This window comes from Rhinolophus hipposideros, assembly GCF_964194185.1.
Source record: "Rhinolophus hipposideros genome assembly, chromosome: 15".
Classification (NCBI taxonomy): Eukaryota; Metazoa; Chordata; class Mammalia; order Chiroptera; family Rhinolophidae; genus Rhinolophus; species Rhinolophus hipposideros.
Window position 1 is genome coordinate 35,452,364 of NC_138061.1, and position 12,385 is coordinate 35,464,748.

At 41.6% G+C, this 12,385-nt stretch overlaps 1 protein-coding gene across 1 annotated transcript; it reads right to left on the minus strand.

Annotated features, from left to right (window-relative positions):
• Positions 1-2,989: 2,989 nt before the first annotated feature.
• Positions 2,990-10,412, minus strand: MBL2 (mannose binding lectin 2; the record flags this gene model as incomplete). The annotated part of the gene is given in 7 exon segments (XM_081075421.1): positions 2,990-3,363; positions 4,169-4,237; positions 5,752-5,868; positions 6,252-6,417; positions 6,421-6,488; positions 7,542-7,652; positions 10,313-10,412. Coding segments are annotated over 7 exon segments (1,005 nt in total).
• Between the last annotated feature and the right edge of the window lie 1,973 nt (positions 10,413-12,385).

The window sequence follows — 12,385 nt, forward strand, 5'->3', positions numbered from 1 at the left end:
AGCCAGGTGAAGGGAAATTGGGATTGATCTCATCTTCAGCAAGTTATGCTGAGACTCCATTCATTCACAAGGGATCTGCTGACAGGGACCTATGTCGGTGGTGATAAAAACAGAGAAAGAACAGACAGGCATCATAACTAGTCATTTTAAGAATCGTCATCCCTCCACTCAGCCCAATACCTGAAGACTATATTCAAAGAAGCAGGGATGGATTGATAGAAATTATGACTCCACCCCCACCTACAAGCCCCTGCAGCATAAAAAGGTAAGTAGGAAGAGAGGAGAATTGAGTTAAATACGAGTCTAAAGTTTTTAAAAAGATAAAGATCGAGTCTTAATAACTGAATTAAAACAAAGTCACCTTAAACTAGGAAAGGATGTTCACTGTCCCTACTTCTATTCAATACTGTATTGAGGTTGCTGACCAGTATAGTAAAACAAGAAAGAAAAAAAAAAAGATATAACAATTGGGAAAGAAGAAATAACTGTTGTATTTTCAGATTGCATGACTGTGTATAGAAAATCTAGAAGAATCTATACACTATTAGAACCAAGAAATTAACATATTGAGGTTACTGACTATAATAAGTCATGTACAAAAATTAATTGTACTTCTGTATACAACAAATAGTAGAAAATGAAAACTACTAAAATATTATTATTTTTAAAACCACCAAAACTTCTAAAGCAAGATATGCAAGATGTTAAATACTTCAAAACATTGTAAGAGAAAATAAAGAAATCCTAGTTAAATGGACAGTTATATTATGATCACTGATGGGAGATTCAGTAGTTAGTTGTCAATTCTGGTCCAACTGATAAATTGGACTCTGCCTAAATTGATCAATAGAATCAATGCAGTCCCAACAGAAAACTATCCAGTTTCTGTGGAAATTCAAAAGCTGCTTTTAAAATTCACGTAGAAATGCCAATAATTAAGAAAAGCCAAGGCAACTTTGAAGAAAAACATGGTTGGAAGGCATATACTACCAGATGCTAGTTCTTATTATAAAGGTACAGTGATAGAGATAGTATAGTATTTGGCACAAGCATCAACAAATAAACCAGTAGAATAGTATAGAAAGCCCAGAAACAGACCCACACATATACAGGTACCTAATTTATAAGGAACTACTTTTAATTTAGTGGGTGAGGGGGAAGTATTATCATTCCAACAATAGTACTGTATCACGTGGCTATAAAAGGGATAGATGAAAAAAGCAAGACATAAAATAGAAGGTTCAGCAATACAAGTACTAGAAAAAAATATGAGAGTATGTTTATGACTTTGGAGTAGGCAAAGATTTCTTAAATGGACCAAAAAGTACTAAATATGAAGGGAAATACTGATAAATTGGACTTTGTTAAAATTACGAACTTCTGTTCATCAAAAGTCAACACTGGAAAAAAGTCACAAACTTGGAAAATATTTGTGATACATATAAACAAAAATGACTCATATTTAGAAAATAAAAATAACTTATAAGTTGATAAGAAAGATGCCAGCTACTTAATTTAAACAACATAGAATAGACTTGAACAGGTATTTCACCAAAGAAAATATCCAAGTACCCACCAAGCATATGAAAAAGTATTCAACATTATTACATGTCAGGGAAACAAAGGTAAATCCATAGTGAAATATTATTTTATACCCACAGGAATGAACAAAATTAAACAGACTGAAAAACATCAACTCTTTAGGTAGAGCAACTAGAACTGACACACATTGCTAGTGGGAGTGTAAATTCATATGATCACTTTGGAAAGCTAAACACATACTTACCCTATGACTCACCAATTCTAGTCTTGGATAGATAACCAAGAGGCATTAGTGCATAAGTCTCCCAAACGACACCTACAGAAATTTTCATGTTTTCTTAATGGTCAAAAATTGGAAACAGTCCAATGGTCTATTAACAACAGAATGGATAATCTGAGGTGTATTTATATAGTGGACCCTTACAAGGCAATGAAAATGAAACATATTGTTACATGTAACAACATGAATGAATCTTAAAGACTTAATTTTGGATGAAAAAAGCAAGACATAAAACAGTATGTATGTATGAATGTATGTGTGTATGATTCCATCTATATGAAATTCATAAATATACACAATTAATGTATGGTAATAGAGGTTGGAATAGTATTTACCTTGGGGATATCAACTAGGGATATCAATACGAAGATGGGGCTTCTAGGATGCCAGAAATATCCTGCATCTTGATCTAGAAGGTGGTTACATGGTTGCATACAAGAATTGTACATCTGCGAGAAAGCTTTAATCAGTTCACTTGAGATTTATGTTCTTTACATAGGTTAGTATTTATTGTATGAACAAAATATAGTTCAGAGAGGAAGCAACAAAACAGATCCTCATATTACCTGAGACAAGCTGAAAAGCTATGGATAGGCTGAAGGATGTCATTTAGTGAAGCCCTCTACCCAAAGAGAAAAGAAGGCTCAACAGAACACAGATGTTTATAGTAAATGGAAAAATAAATCCATTTTATTTTAAAACCTTAGCAAGTTAACACTACTCAAACAAAAGTGCATAACCTAATTAAATATTATATAAATTATACTAATATTACATAAATTATGTGAATAATATAGATAATTAGAATAAGATGCATAATATCCGTAGGGTCTGATTCACAGTAAACATTCAAAATATATTATCAGTACTACTACTATTGTTGCTACTAGTTGCTACTACTGTTACAATTTTGTTTAGTGATTATTATTAGTAATTGGGTCTGAACCAGAAAGTTTCGTTGTACCACTGTCAGTTTCTCCTCACTTCTCACCTCCCACATCCCCTCATTCAATCTATTCTCATTTTCTCTGATTCTCCACAAAGGTGAAAATCAACACTGGCTATGAGAAAATTGATACCGATTTATCTTTCAAAGCAGACCCTGGGCTTGAGATGAAGTAAAGGGACTGGGGGTGGGGTGGGGGAGGGGCTGAGGGATGTGCCCCCTCAGACAGGGAACTCGCAAACTGCCAAAAAGGAGGATGAGCAGGTCACGTCATTCCATGTGCCATCTGTCAGGATGGTCACACAGTCTTCCCCAAAGCCAGCGTTGTTGGGCTCGTTGTTATTCCAATTTTGGTAGGTCACAGCCCCTCCGGTCAGATCCACAAAATGGCCTTCAGTCTGCTCATCTGTGATGCCCAGGAAGGCCGCTTCTCTGGCTACATTCTGGATGGCCTTGTTCTCCTCCTCATTCAGGGGCGTGGCCATGGAGCCCTGGAACTGGGCGCACAGAGCCTTCACTTTATCAAAGGTCATCTTTTCACCACTGGTCAAGAATACCTTCTTCCCAACTTGTTTGCCCAGAGAGAAGATCAGCCCTAAAATGGGAAAATGTGGGTGACAGTGGCTTGTCTTTAAGTCCAGCCCAAGGTATTTTTCTGGATAAAGGCTTCTAGAGTAGAATTGCCACATGAAATATAGTATGTCCAATTAACTTTGAATTTAGGGTAAACTTTATTTATTTACTTTTTAATAAGTATTGCCCATGCAATTTTAGGCCATGCAATTTTGGGCACTCAGTTAGTTATACTGAAGAAAAAAAAAATGTTGTTCATCTGAAATTCATATATATATGAGTGTTTTGTTTTTGTTTGTTTATTTGTTTGAATTTGTTAAATCTGGGAAACCTAATCTGAAGAGACATACTAGAAAGGCCTTTGTCCTTTTGGATTAGAGTTCTGAAGACATATAATCTGTAATTCTGAATTTCACCCTAATATTAACTTGAAAATAAACAAATATATCTGAGAATATTGCCCCAGGCCATGAGGGCAAAGGAGGAACAGGTTAGGCCCATTGTCGGGTCTCAACACCAGCATAATAAATGGGAAAGGGTCGTAGGTCCTGTTTTCATTGACACATATGCACACTGATAGGAAAAACTATAGGATTCGGGTCTCTGGAGTCAGATTGATTTCCATTTGTAAACTGTCTCTGCCACTCAGTTCTGTGTGTTTGAGCAAGTTATGTAATTTCTTTTTGTCTCTTTCTACCCAAAGGTTGTGAGGAATATAAGAAACAACTATCCAGGTGCTAGGAAATTATGTGTATTTCATAAATATTTGTTGCTATCCACCTTCCCAAACTTCAAGCTGCCTGAAAAGTAAGAGAGAGAAGGCTTACAGTTTTTCATACGGTCCAATTCTGATCGCAGAGCTTTTCTTTCTGAAGCAGCCAGGCCATTATCACAATCTAGGAAATGAAAACAAAGTGAAAGAGCATTTTTGAGAAAGGGTGTCAGAACTACAAGCAGGTAGGGTATCTTTATCAAAAAAAAAAAAATATATATATATATATATATATATTCTTTTTTCTTTTACATTGATATTTGCTCTTTGAAAAAATTAAATATATATGTATATATCTGTATATGTATATATAGCTCTCTCTCTCTCTCTCTCTCTCTCTCTCTCTCTCTCTCTCTCTCTCTCTCTGTATATATATACAGAGAGAGAGAGAGAGAGAGAGAGAGAGAGAGAGAATAACTAAAAGTATCTCTATTCTCATCCATCCCAAAACATCACTCTTTGTCTGTTGAGTATATCCATACACACGTAAAGCATACATGCACACTCACATGCAAATGCACATACATGCACTCCCTGATGACTTAGCATGATAGCACTCCATATACCAAGCTATTCACTAATTGTTGCTTTCCCAAATAAACAGCTCTATCATAGATTAGGAAAAAACAAAAAAACAAACCTCTTGGGAAATTATTATGTGATGGTGAATATCAACTAAAAGAGGTTTTTGTATTTAGGGAGGTTTTGTTTTTGTTCCTTTTTTGTTTTTTGTTTTTCCAGAGTTTGTTCTATTAATCAGCAAACCAAGATTTTTGTGAATTGCCCATTATTTAAGTCTGTGTGGTGGGGAGAGGGAGGGAAAGGAAAGCCATGTGTGATAGGTAGCAAAAATGGCTTCAATATGGTGTATCTTTTCATTAAGGAATAGAGCCTATTTCCCCACTCCTTGAATCTGGGATGGCCTTGTGACTTGTTTTGACCATTAGAATGTGACAGAGGCAATAATGTACATGTCCTAAGCCTTCAGAAGGTCTTAAAGCTTCTATTTCTATTTCTCGGAATCTTGTAATCACCTCTATGGGAACAAGCCCAGGCTAGCTTGTTGGAGGATGAGAGACCTGTGGCTCATTCCAACTGATAACTAAACAACAGCAAGATTTGTAAGTGAGACCATTGGTCATCAGTTGACCACAGACACATGAGTGAATCCAGCAGAGACCAACAGAAAAATCACTCGGTAGATCCACGTATTGTTATTTAAATAAATGGCTTTTTTTTTGTATGTTTGTTCCTCATGAAGTAAAAGATAACTGACATACCATGTATATACTGCTGTTGTGAAAATAGACGTAACAAGCCCAACACATAAATGGCCTATTTTCTCCCTTTTGCACTAGAGCCTCACATTGTATCAGCTAAAGGGAGTCACGGCCCAGGGCCTTCTGGGGATGCCTGGTGAAGGAGTGGCCCTGAAGAGGCTATAAATCTGTATTCAGCACAGGTAGGAATCCCCTGAGGCTCTAAGTAATCTAAAGAGAGCTGAGTGTGCTGGGTCAGAAAGCAGAATTGAGCATCTTCCCACAAAGCAGCAGGAGAAGGGGTATCTCCTATCTGGTACTCAAAGTCCCAGGATTCAGTGTGTCCTTAACCTAGATCTTGCTGAGATAAGCTCCTTACCTGGACATTTTCCAGGGTCTCCTTTTTGGCCTACTGTTCCTGGTAACCCAGGGGGCCCTGGGATTCCTTGAGGCCCCAACTTTCCAGGAGGGCCCTGTAAGCCTCTGAGTCCTTGGCCTGTTGGAAGATAGAGGGAACATAAATCGATATCTGTGTTGTTGTTCTGTTTCTCCAAAAGTTTGTTGCCTAATCCCTTCCCAGGAGAAAGGAGACACTAATCCAGGACCAATTTTCCTAAACTGCTACTTCTAATGACCCAGAGAAGAAAATCCTCCCATATCCCATGGGATGGCCAACTCCCTAAGCAAGTAGGATAACCATGTGTCACCAACTCCTGTGTGGAAGTCTGCTAGAGAGTCAGAGCTATAATTGTATTGTGAATTATAATATGTAGTTGAGAGAAATGCAACCTGCATAGATAGGGCAGTATTCTCCTTATATGCCCAGGCAGTTTTGTCTGGAAGGTAAAGAGTCACAGAGATAGAACGGCCCAGTTGTACCGGGTTCTCCCTTTTCTCCCTTGGCACCGTCACGCCCATCTTTTCCTGGGAAGCCGTTGATGCCTGGAGAACCACAGGTGATCACAGGGCACGTCTTTTGGGCATTCTCACAGGATTCTGTTTCTGAACAAGATGCTGTCACCACACTCAGGAGAAGGAGAGAAAGCTATGGAAACAGGGACACGGTCCTCACGTTGGTGTGCGGAAAGTCAAGGAAGATTCTCTTATCTTGCTCAGCTAATCAGTACATATTTACAAATATTTCCTCTGTCCTATAACCTGTTCTGAGTGGAGGTGATGTAGAGATGGATAAACCATTCCTGCCCCCTTACCGGGGATTTGGAAAAGTAAATAATCTGACACTGTTTGATTAACCAATGTAGGCACACCGACATGCAATGGGGACCCTAAGGAGGGGGTCATGTGTGCCCATACCCCTGGTATCACCACTAGAGTTCATGAGGAGTCTTTAAATAGGTGAGTATGGTTCATGAGTAGACACCAAATCACGGGTGTCATTTGTGAGAGCAAATGGGCCTACACGTTGCCAGCACATTCATGCCTGTTAGCTTAGGGGGTAGAAGTGAATGGAGACCAGGAACCTGTCGGAGCTCATTCTTTCCCCATCTCTGCCCTTTGGGCTCATCTGTCACCCGCATCCCATCCTCCTATCCGGGCAAAGTTAATCAACATCGACTCAGTGGCAGGCACCAAGATGCTGACTGAGGATTCCGAGAGGAAGAGTCACTATTAGTCACTGGCCCAGCCCAGAATTAACGTGAGTTTGCTTCGTCTTGAGGTTTTTGTTCCCATGCAAGAGAGACTTACCAGGGGTAGCATTTTCTCTAGAAACTTCTCACTACCTTGGCCTTAGCAGGGTGCCAGATCTCTCTCCAGTTTCTGGAAAGACTTTCTTGTGTTCTGTGAGTCAAAAACATTGGCAACTAGACCACCTTCCTTGACTGCCCTTTCCATTTCTCAATGTTAGCTAGCATTTCATCTGTCCTTCAAAGCTCTTTCAAAGCCATCCTTCCTCCGGAAACCTCAGTAGCCCAGCTTTATGGGTCTAATCCTTCATGGCTCTCTTTGAAAATAAAGGCAGTCTCATTTCCAAATGGTCAGGTAAATCCAGGAAAGTCACAGGTGCCCCAACATAAGCAGAGAAAGAGGCACACCCTGCATGGCTTCTGCCTGTCATCTCCCCACCTCCACCCCGCCAGAAAGCCCCCCTCTAGGCCTCCAAGTTCAAGTCAAGCCCCTAGACAAATCCATACCCTGGAAAGGACTTACTAGGGCTTCTGCAGAGCAAGGAGGCAGAAACAAGGAAGTTGGCCCTCCAGCCAGGGGCTCTGGCAGTTGCCTCAGGGTGAGGAAGGAGGCTGGACTTGGCAACTGCAGGGCCCAATCACCTTGTACACTGGCAGAGTGGGCCTGGCCTTCAACCCCAGATTAATAAACAACTCTTCTTAGGGCTGCACTAAACTCTCCTTAGCATTTCCCAGAGGCTTCGGACATTTTGTTCAACAGCTGTTTGCTTTAATACTGCACCAATCTTCCTGCAAATTGCCATCCATTTTGGCAGTTCTCGTTGCAGAGACGCTATAAGTAGGTTCACGTAATACGTCATTGTTTCTAATAGAGAAACCTAAAAATACCCAGGAATGCACCCATATGTTTGTGCACACCAATTATACACACAAACATGTGAATGTGCACACACACACATCTGTGAAAGCACAGCAGAACCTTGCTGCCTTGAACACACCAAGACCACCCCTGCCTCAGGCTCTCCACTTGACATTCACCTAGCCTGCCCATCCCCTCCACTGTGTCACTGGCTGGCTCTTCTATTCCAATAGCCCTGACTCAGAGAAACCTGTCTCAATCAGTCCCACTGAGCGACTTTCTATCTTCTTAGCTTGCTTTATTTTCTTTCATATTATAAATATTTCATGGTATTATAGTCTAGCTATTTACCTTACTTTTTAAATTTTGTTGTGGTAAAATATGCATAGCGTAATTCTTACCATTTTGACTATTAAGTGTACAATTCAGCAGCATTAACTACATTCACATTGTTGTAACCATGACCACTATTCATTTGCAGAATTTTTTCATCATCCCTAAATGAAACTCTGTGCCCATTAAACAACAATGTCTAATTCCCACCTCCACCCCCATCCTCTGGTTACAACTGTTCTACTTTTTGTCTCTATGAATTTGACTACTCTAGGTACTTATGTTAGTGGAATCATACTACATTTCTGTTTCTGTGACAGGCTTATTTCATTTATAATAATGTCTTCAGGGTTCATCCATGTTGTAGCATATATCAGGATTTTTATCCTTTTTAAAACTGAGTAATTATTATATGCACACATCACATTTTGGAAGCTTCATTTTTAATAGCCAAAAAATCTGGAACTAACCCAATTATCCTTCAACAAGTAAATGGATAAATAAACTGGAAAAATCACAGGAAAAAAAAAGATTGCTGGTAAATAATGTTTAAATCCAAATAAGATTAGTATCTTGTTTTATTGCTCCGATGCCAATTTCCTGGTTTTGGTACTTGTATTGTGGCATGTTAGAACCTATCATTGGTGAATGATGGATGAAGAGTACATGATACCTTTCTTGATTATTTATTCAGCTTATATGTGAGACTAAAATTATTTCAAAAGAAAAGTTTTCCACATGGAGTCTCAAAGGAAGTTGTGGGTTTTCCAAATATTATTCCTGCTTCCTTCCAAGTTTCACATTGTGACTAGTCTGTGCAATGGCTTGAAAGTGAGACAGAGTAGGCCAAGTTCCCAAAGATAATACAATTAATTCTGACTGGGCTTACAGTGTTGAGATCCAAGTGGTGAGAGATGAGGCATGAGCAGGTTAACAACAGAATTACAACTTTTATAAGACTTTGGGCCTCCTCCAAAGGGTCATTAGAGAAATTTCAACAGAAGAGAGAACATCAACTTTGAAATTTTCAAAGCTTGTTCTGACTACAGTGTGGAGAAGGATTGGAAGGGGGCAGGTATGGGAAAAATCAGACCTGCAAGGAGGTACTATCATCTAAGCAGCAGATAATGGTGGCCAGAATTAGGATAACGGCAGCTGGATCAAGAAAGTGGACACGTTTGAGAACATCTGCAAGGTATATTTGATGGAACTTGGGAATTGGTTGGATGTGAAATGATGAACAAAAAGAAGGAATTTTTATGGATACACAGGTTTCTGACTTGAATATCTGAATGCCATTCAACTGAAATAGGAAATAAAGACAAAATAACAGTTGCAAGGAGGGTGGAGATAATGGGTATCTTGTTGGTAAATGGCTCAAGCCATGTGATGGCGGTCAAGAGGGACAATCTAGAAGGGATGGAACAATAACTTTATGAAGCACAACGGAGTTGATTTTGAATATCATTTCTAATAGATGTGTCATAAATGTCATGTGAGCTTGGAGTGGTGAGAGAGCCCATCATGGAAGATTCACATAGATGTTACAGAGCCATGCTCTAGAGGCCTCCAAACACCAGAAGGAATGTGGGTGAGATTCTCTTCCAGGTCCCTTCCAATTGGACTGCCTTTGGCTTGTGGAAGGCCTGGTTTCCCTACATTCTGCTGACTCATCCCTTCTGCCTGAAAAATGTCCAGGGTGGCAGAGAACCACATGCCTAAATCAAATGACAGAGACTAGGAGATTCAGGGCCTAACAAGGCTTCAGGCAGCTTGTTCATCTCTCTTCCCTACTCTTTAGCAGCCAAAAATTCCTATGGCTCCTGTTCCAAAGTGGCAGGAGGTGAAATGAAGTAGCTGAATCCAGGTCATGTTGGAGGTGTTGGCTTTCATCACAGTGCTTGCTGTTATATTATTGGACACTTAGTCCAGACATCAGGAAGCTACCCTCCAGGCCCTGACATTTCCTGGAACTGGGCTGGGAAGGGATGTGCATGTAGGTTCGAAGTCAGTTCAACAGCTGAGCCACTGCTCTGAGTGCTGCCCAGCTATGAGCCCCTTCTGCTCTCTACAGTCACCAGCAGGCCTTTATCATGAGATACCCGTGAAGGCACCGTGCCTCTGAGAGGCCACTGTGTGCATTTTTTCTGGACCTTGGGCCCTTCCCAGAACTGCCTCCACTATGGTACCTCCACCAGACATCTACCTCACCCCAAAAGGCTGCAGAGACACTTCCTCTCTGACCTGCCCCGCAAAACTCCCTTTCTTCTAGCCAGGGATGGAATCCCAGCTCTGTCCCTTCCCAGGTGTGACCTTAGCCAAGCCCCATCCCCTTTGGTTCTTCCATTTCCTCATCTGTGAACCAGGATTCCACTGCCTTGAATGTGCCATGGAATGTCCTTTTCTGGTCCACGCTCAGTGTGCCTGGCATGTAGCCCAGCATGTCAGGGACTTCATTGCCTCCAGGACGACTCCACAAGAATCTGCTTATCTTAGGAAACAGGTGGGAGGCAAGCAGAGCTGGTGGCTTCTCCACTGGGCAGTGGGAGTGGGTGGGGGTGCAGCAGGCCCGGAGCCTACTGTCCCCACTGGGAGAGTTGCTACTTCCAGAAGATTGTGGGAGACACTCCTTGGGGAGAAGGACCCCAGAGGGAATCAGGGCAGAGGTGCAGGAAGGAAGCCTTCTGCTGGGTTTTTCTGGTGACAGGGCTGCGGGAAAGTTGTGGTCAGACCATGCTAAGGTGGCACTTGCCACCTCATCCAGCAACCCAGCCTTTGGACTGTGGCTGGGGCAGGGCTCTCAGGACTCTTCTCATACACGCAAGGCTGACCCAGCCACTGAGCTGCATCCACAAACTGCAGGAGCCCCTTTTTCTTGCAGCAGCTCTCTAGTGCCCTCCAATGTGAAAGCTTATCATGCTCACTTTAAAGACATGCTTAATGGAATTCTGTGTTTTAATACAAAGCGTGTTGCAGAGTAAATTTGTAGCCAAGCGTCCTTCGATAGCTGTCGTAGTAGGTTTGTCCTTGTACAGGGTGAGTGCACAAATGCCCTGTGTGTGCCCTCTGTGGGCATATGTAGCATCAGTGATTACACCAGCCAAGCCTCATGTGAAAGGCTGAGAGTCTAGGAGGGCAGAGGGCTGGTACTGGCCAGTTCTAGGCTCTGAGACTGCCTCTGGGCTTCCGTCTGACCAGACCCACCAGCTTTAAGCCATCCACTATTACAGACTGAATTTTGTTATTCCTCCCACCTACCCCCACCCCCATTCATATGTTGAAGCCTTAATCCCTAATGTGACTATATTTAGAGAAGGACCTGTAAGTAGCTAATTACAAATAAATGAGGTCATAAGGATAAGGCCCTAATCTGATAGAACTGGTGTCCTTATAAGAAGAGAAAGAGACACCAGGGACTTTTCCTTGTGCACACACACAAAGAGAAAAGACCATGAGAGGGCAAAGTAAGAAGGTACAGGGCTGTCTCATTAGAAATTATCCCTGTTGGCACATTGATCTTGGACTTCCAGCATTCAGAACTGTGAGAAAGTACAATGTTGTTTAAGCCACCCATTCTGGGTATCTTGTTAAGGCAGCCTGAGCTAATACAGACTTAGGTCCGGGGGAACCTAACCAATCCCAAACCACTCCTATAGACTAGGAAGTTAGGGATACAGGGAAAACTGTCCTGGACAGGAAGGAAGGGGCACTGGAGGGGAGTGGCTGGGCAGTGGGATGGGAAGGGGAGGGAGTTAAGGAAGATGCTCTGACAGAAAGGACAGGGAGAGGCTAATTCCAGCCACTGCTGGCGAAGCTAGATGTCAGCTGCTCCTCTTCCACATTTCCTTGGGTGCCCAGCTACCAGGCCCCCGACCCCCAAGGCAGAAGGAAGGGTAAGGACAGGGAACATACACAGATCTGATTCCATTCCATCCTGATCTGGGATTTGTGACTGAGGCTGACTCTCCCCTATGTGTTTCCGTCCTCCAGCTGTTAAAGGGTTTTAAAGAAAGTCCTTCAGAACCGTAAATATGTTGGAGGGATGGATAGAATGTTGTATGTGTATGGAATCCCTTGCCCTTGAGAAAAATATTCCCCTGACAGAGAACGAGGACCAAGATTGAGGGTTTCCTGTGACAGGTAAGGGAATAGACACTTAGGAGACCCAGAGTAAC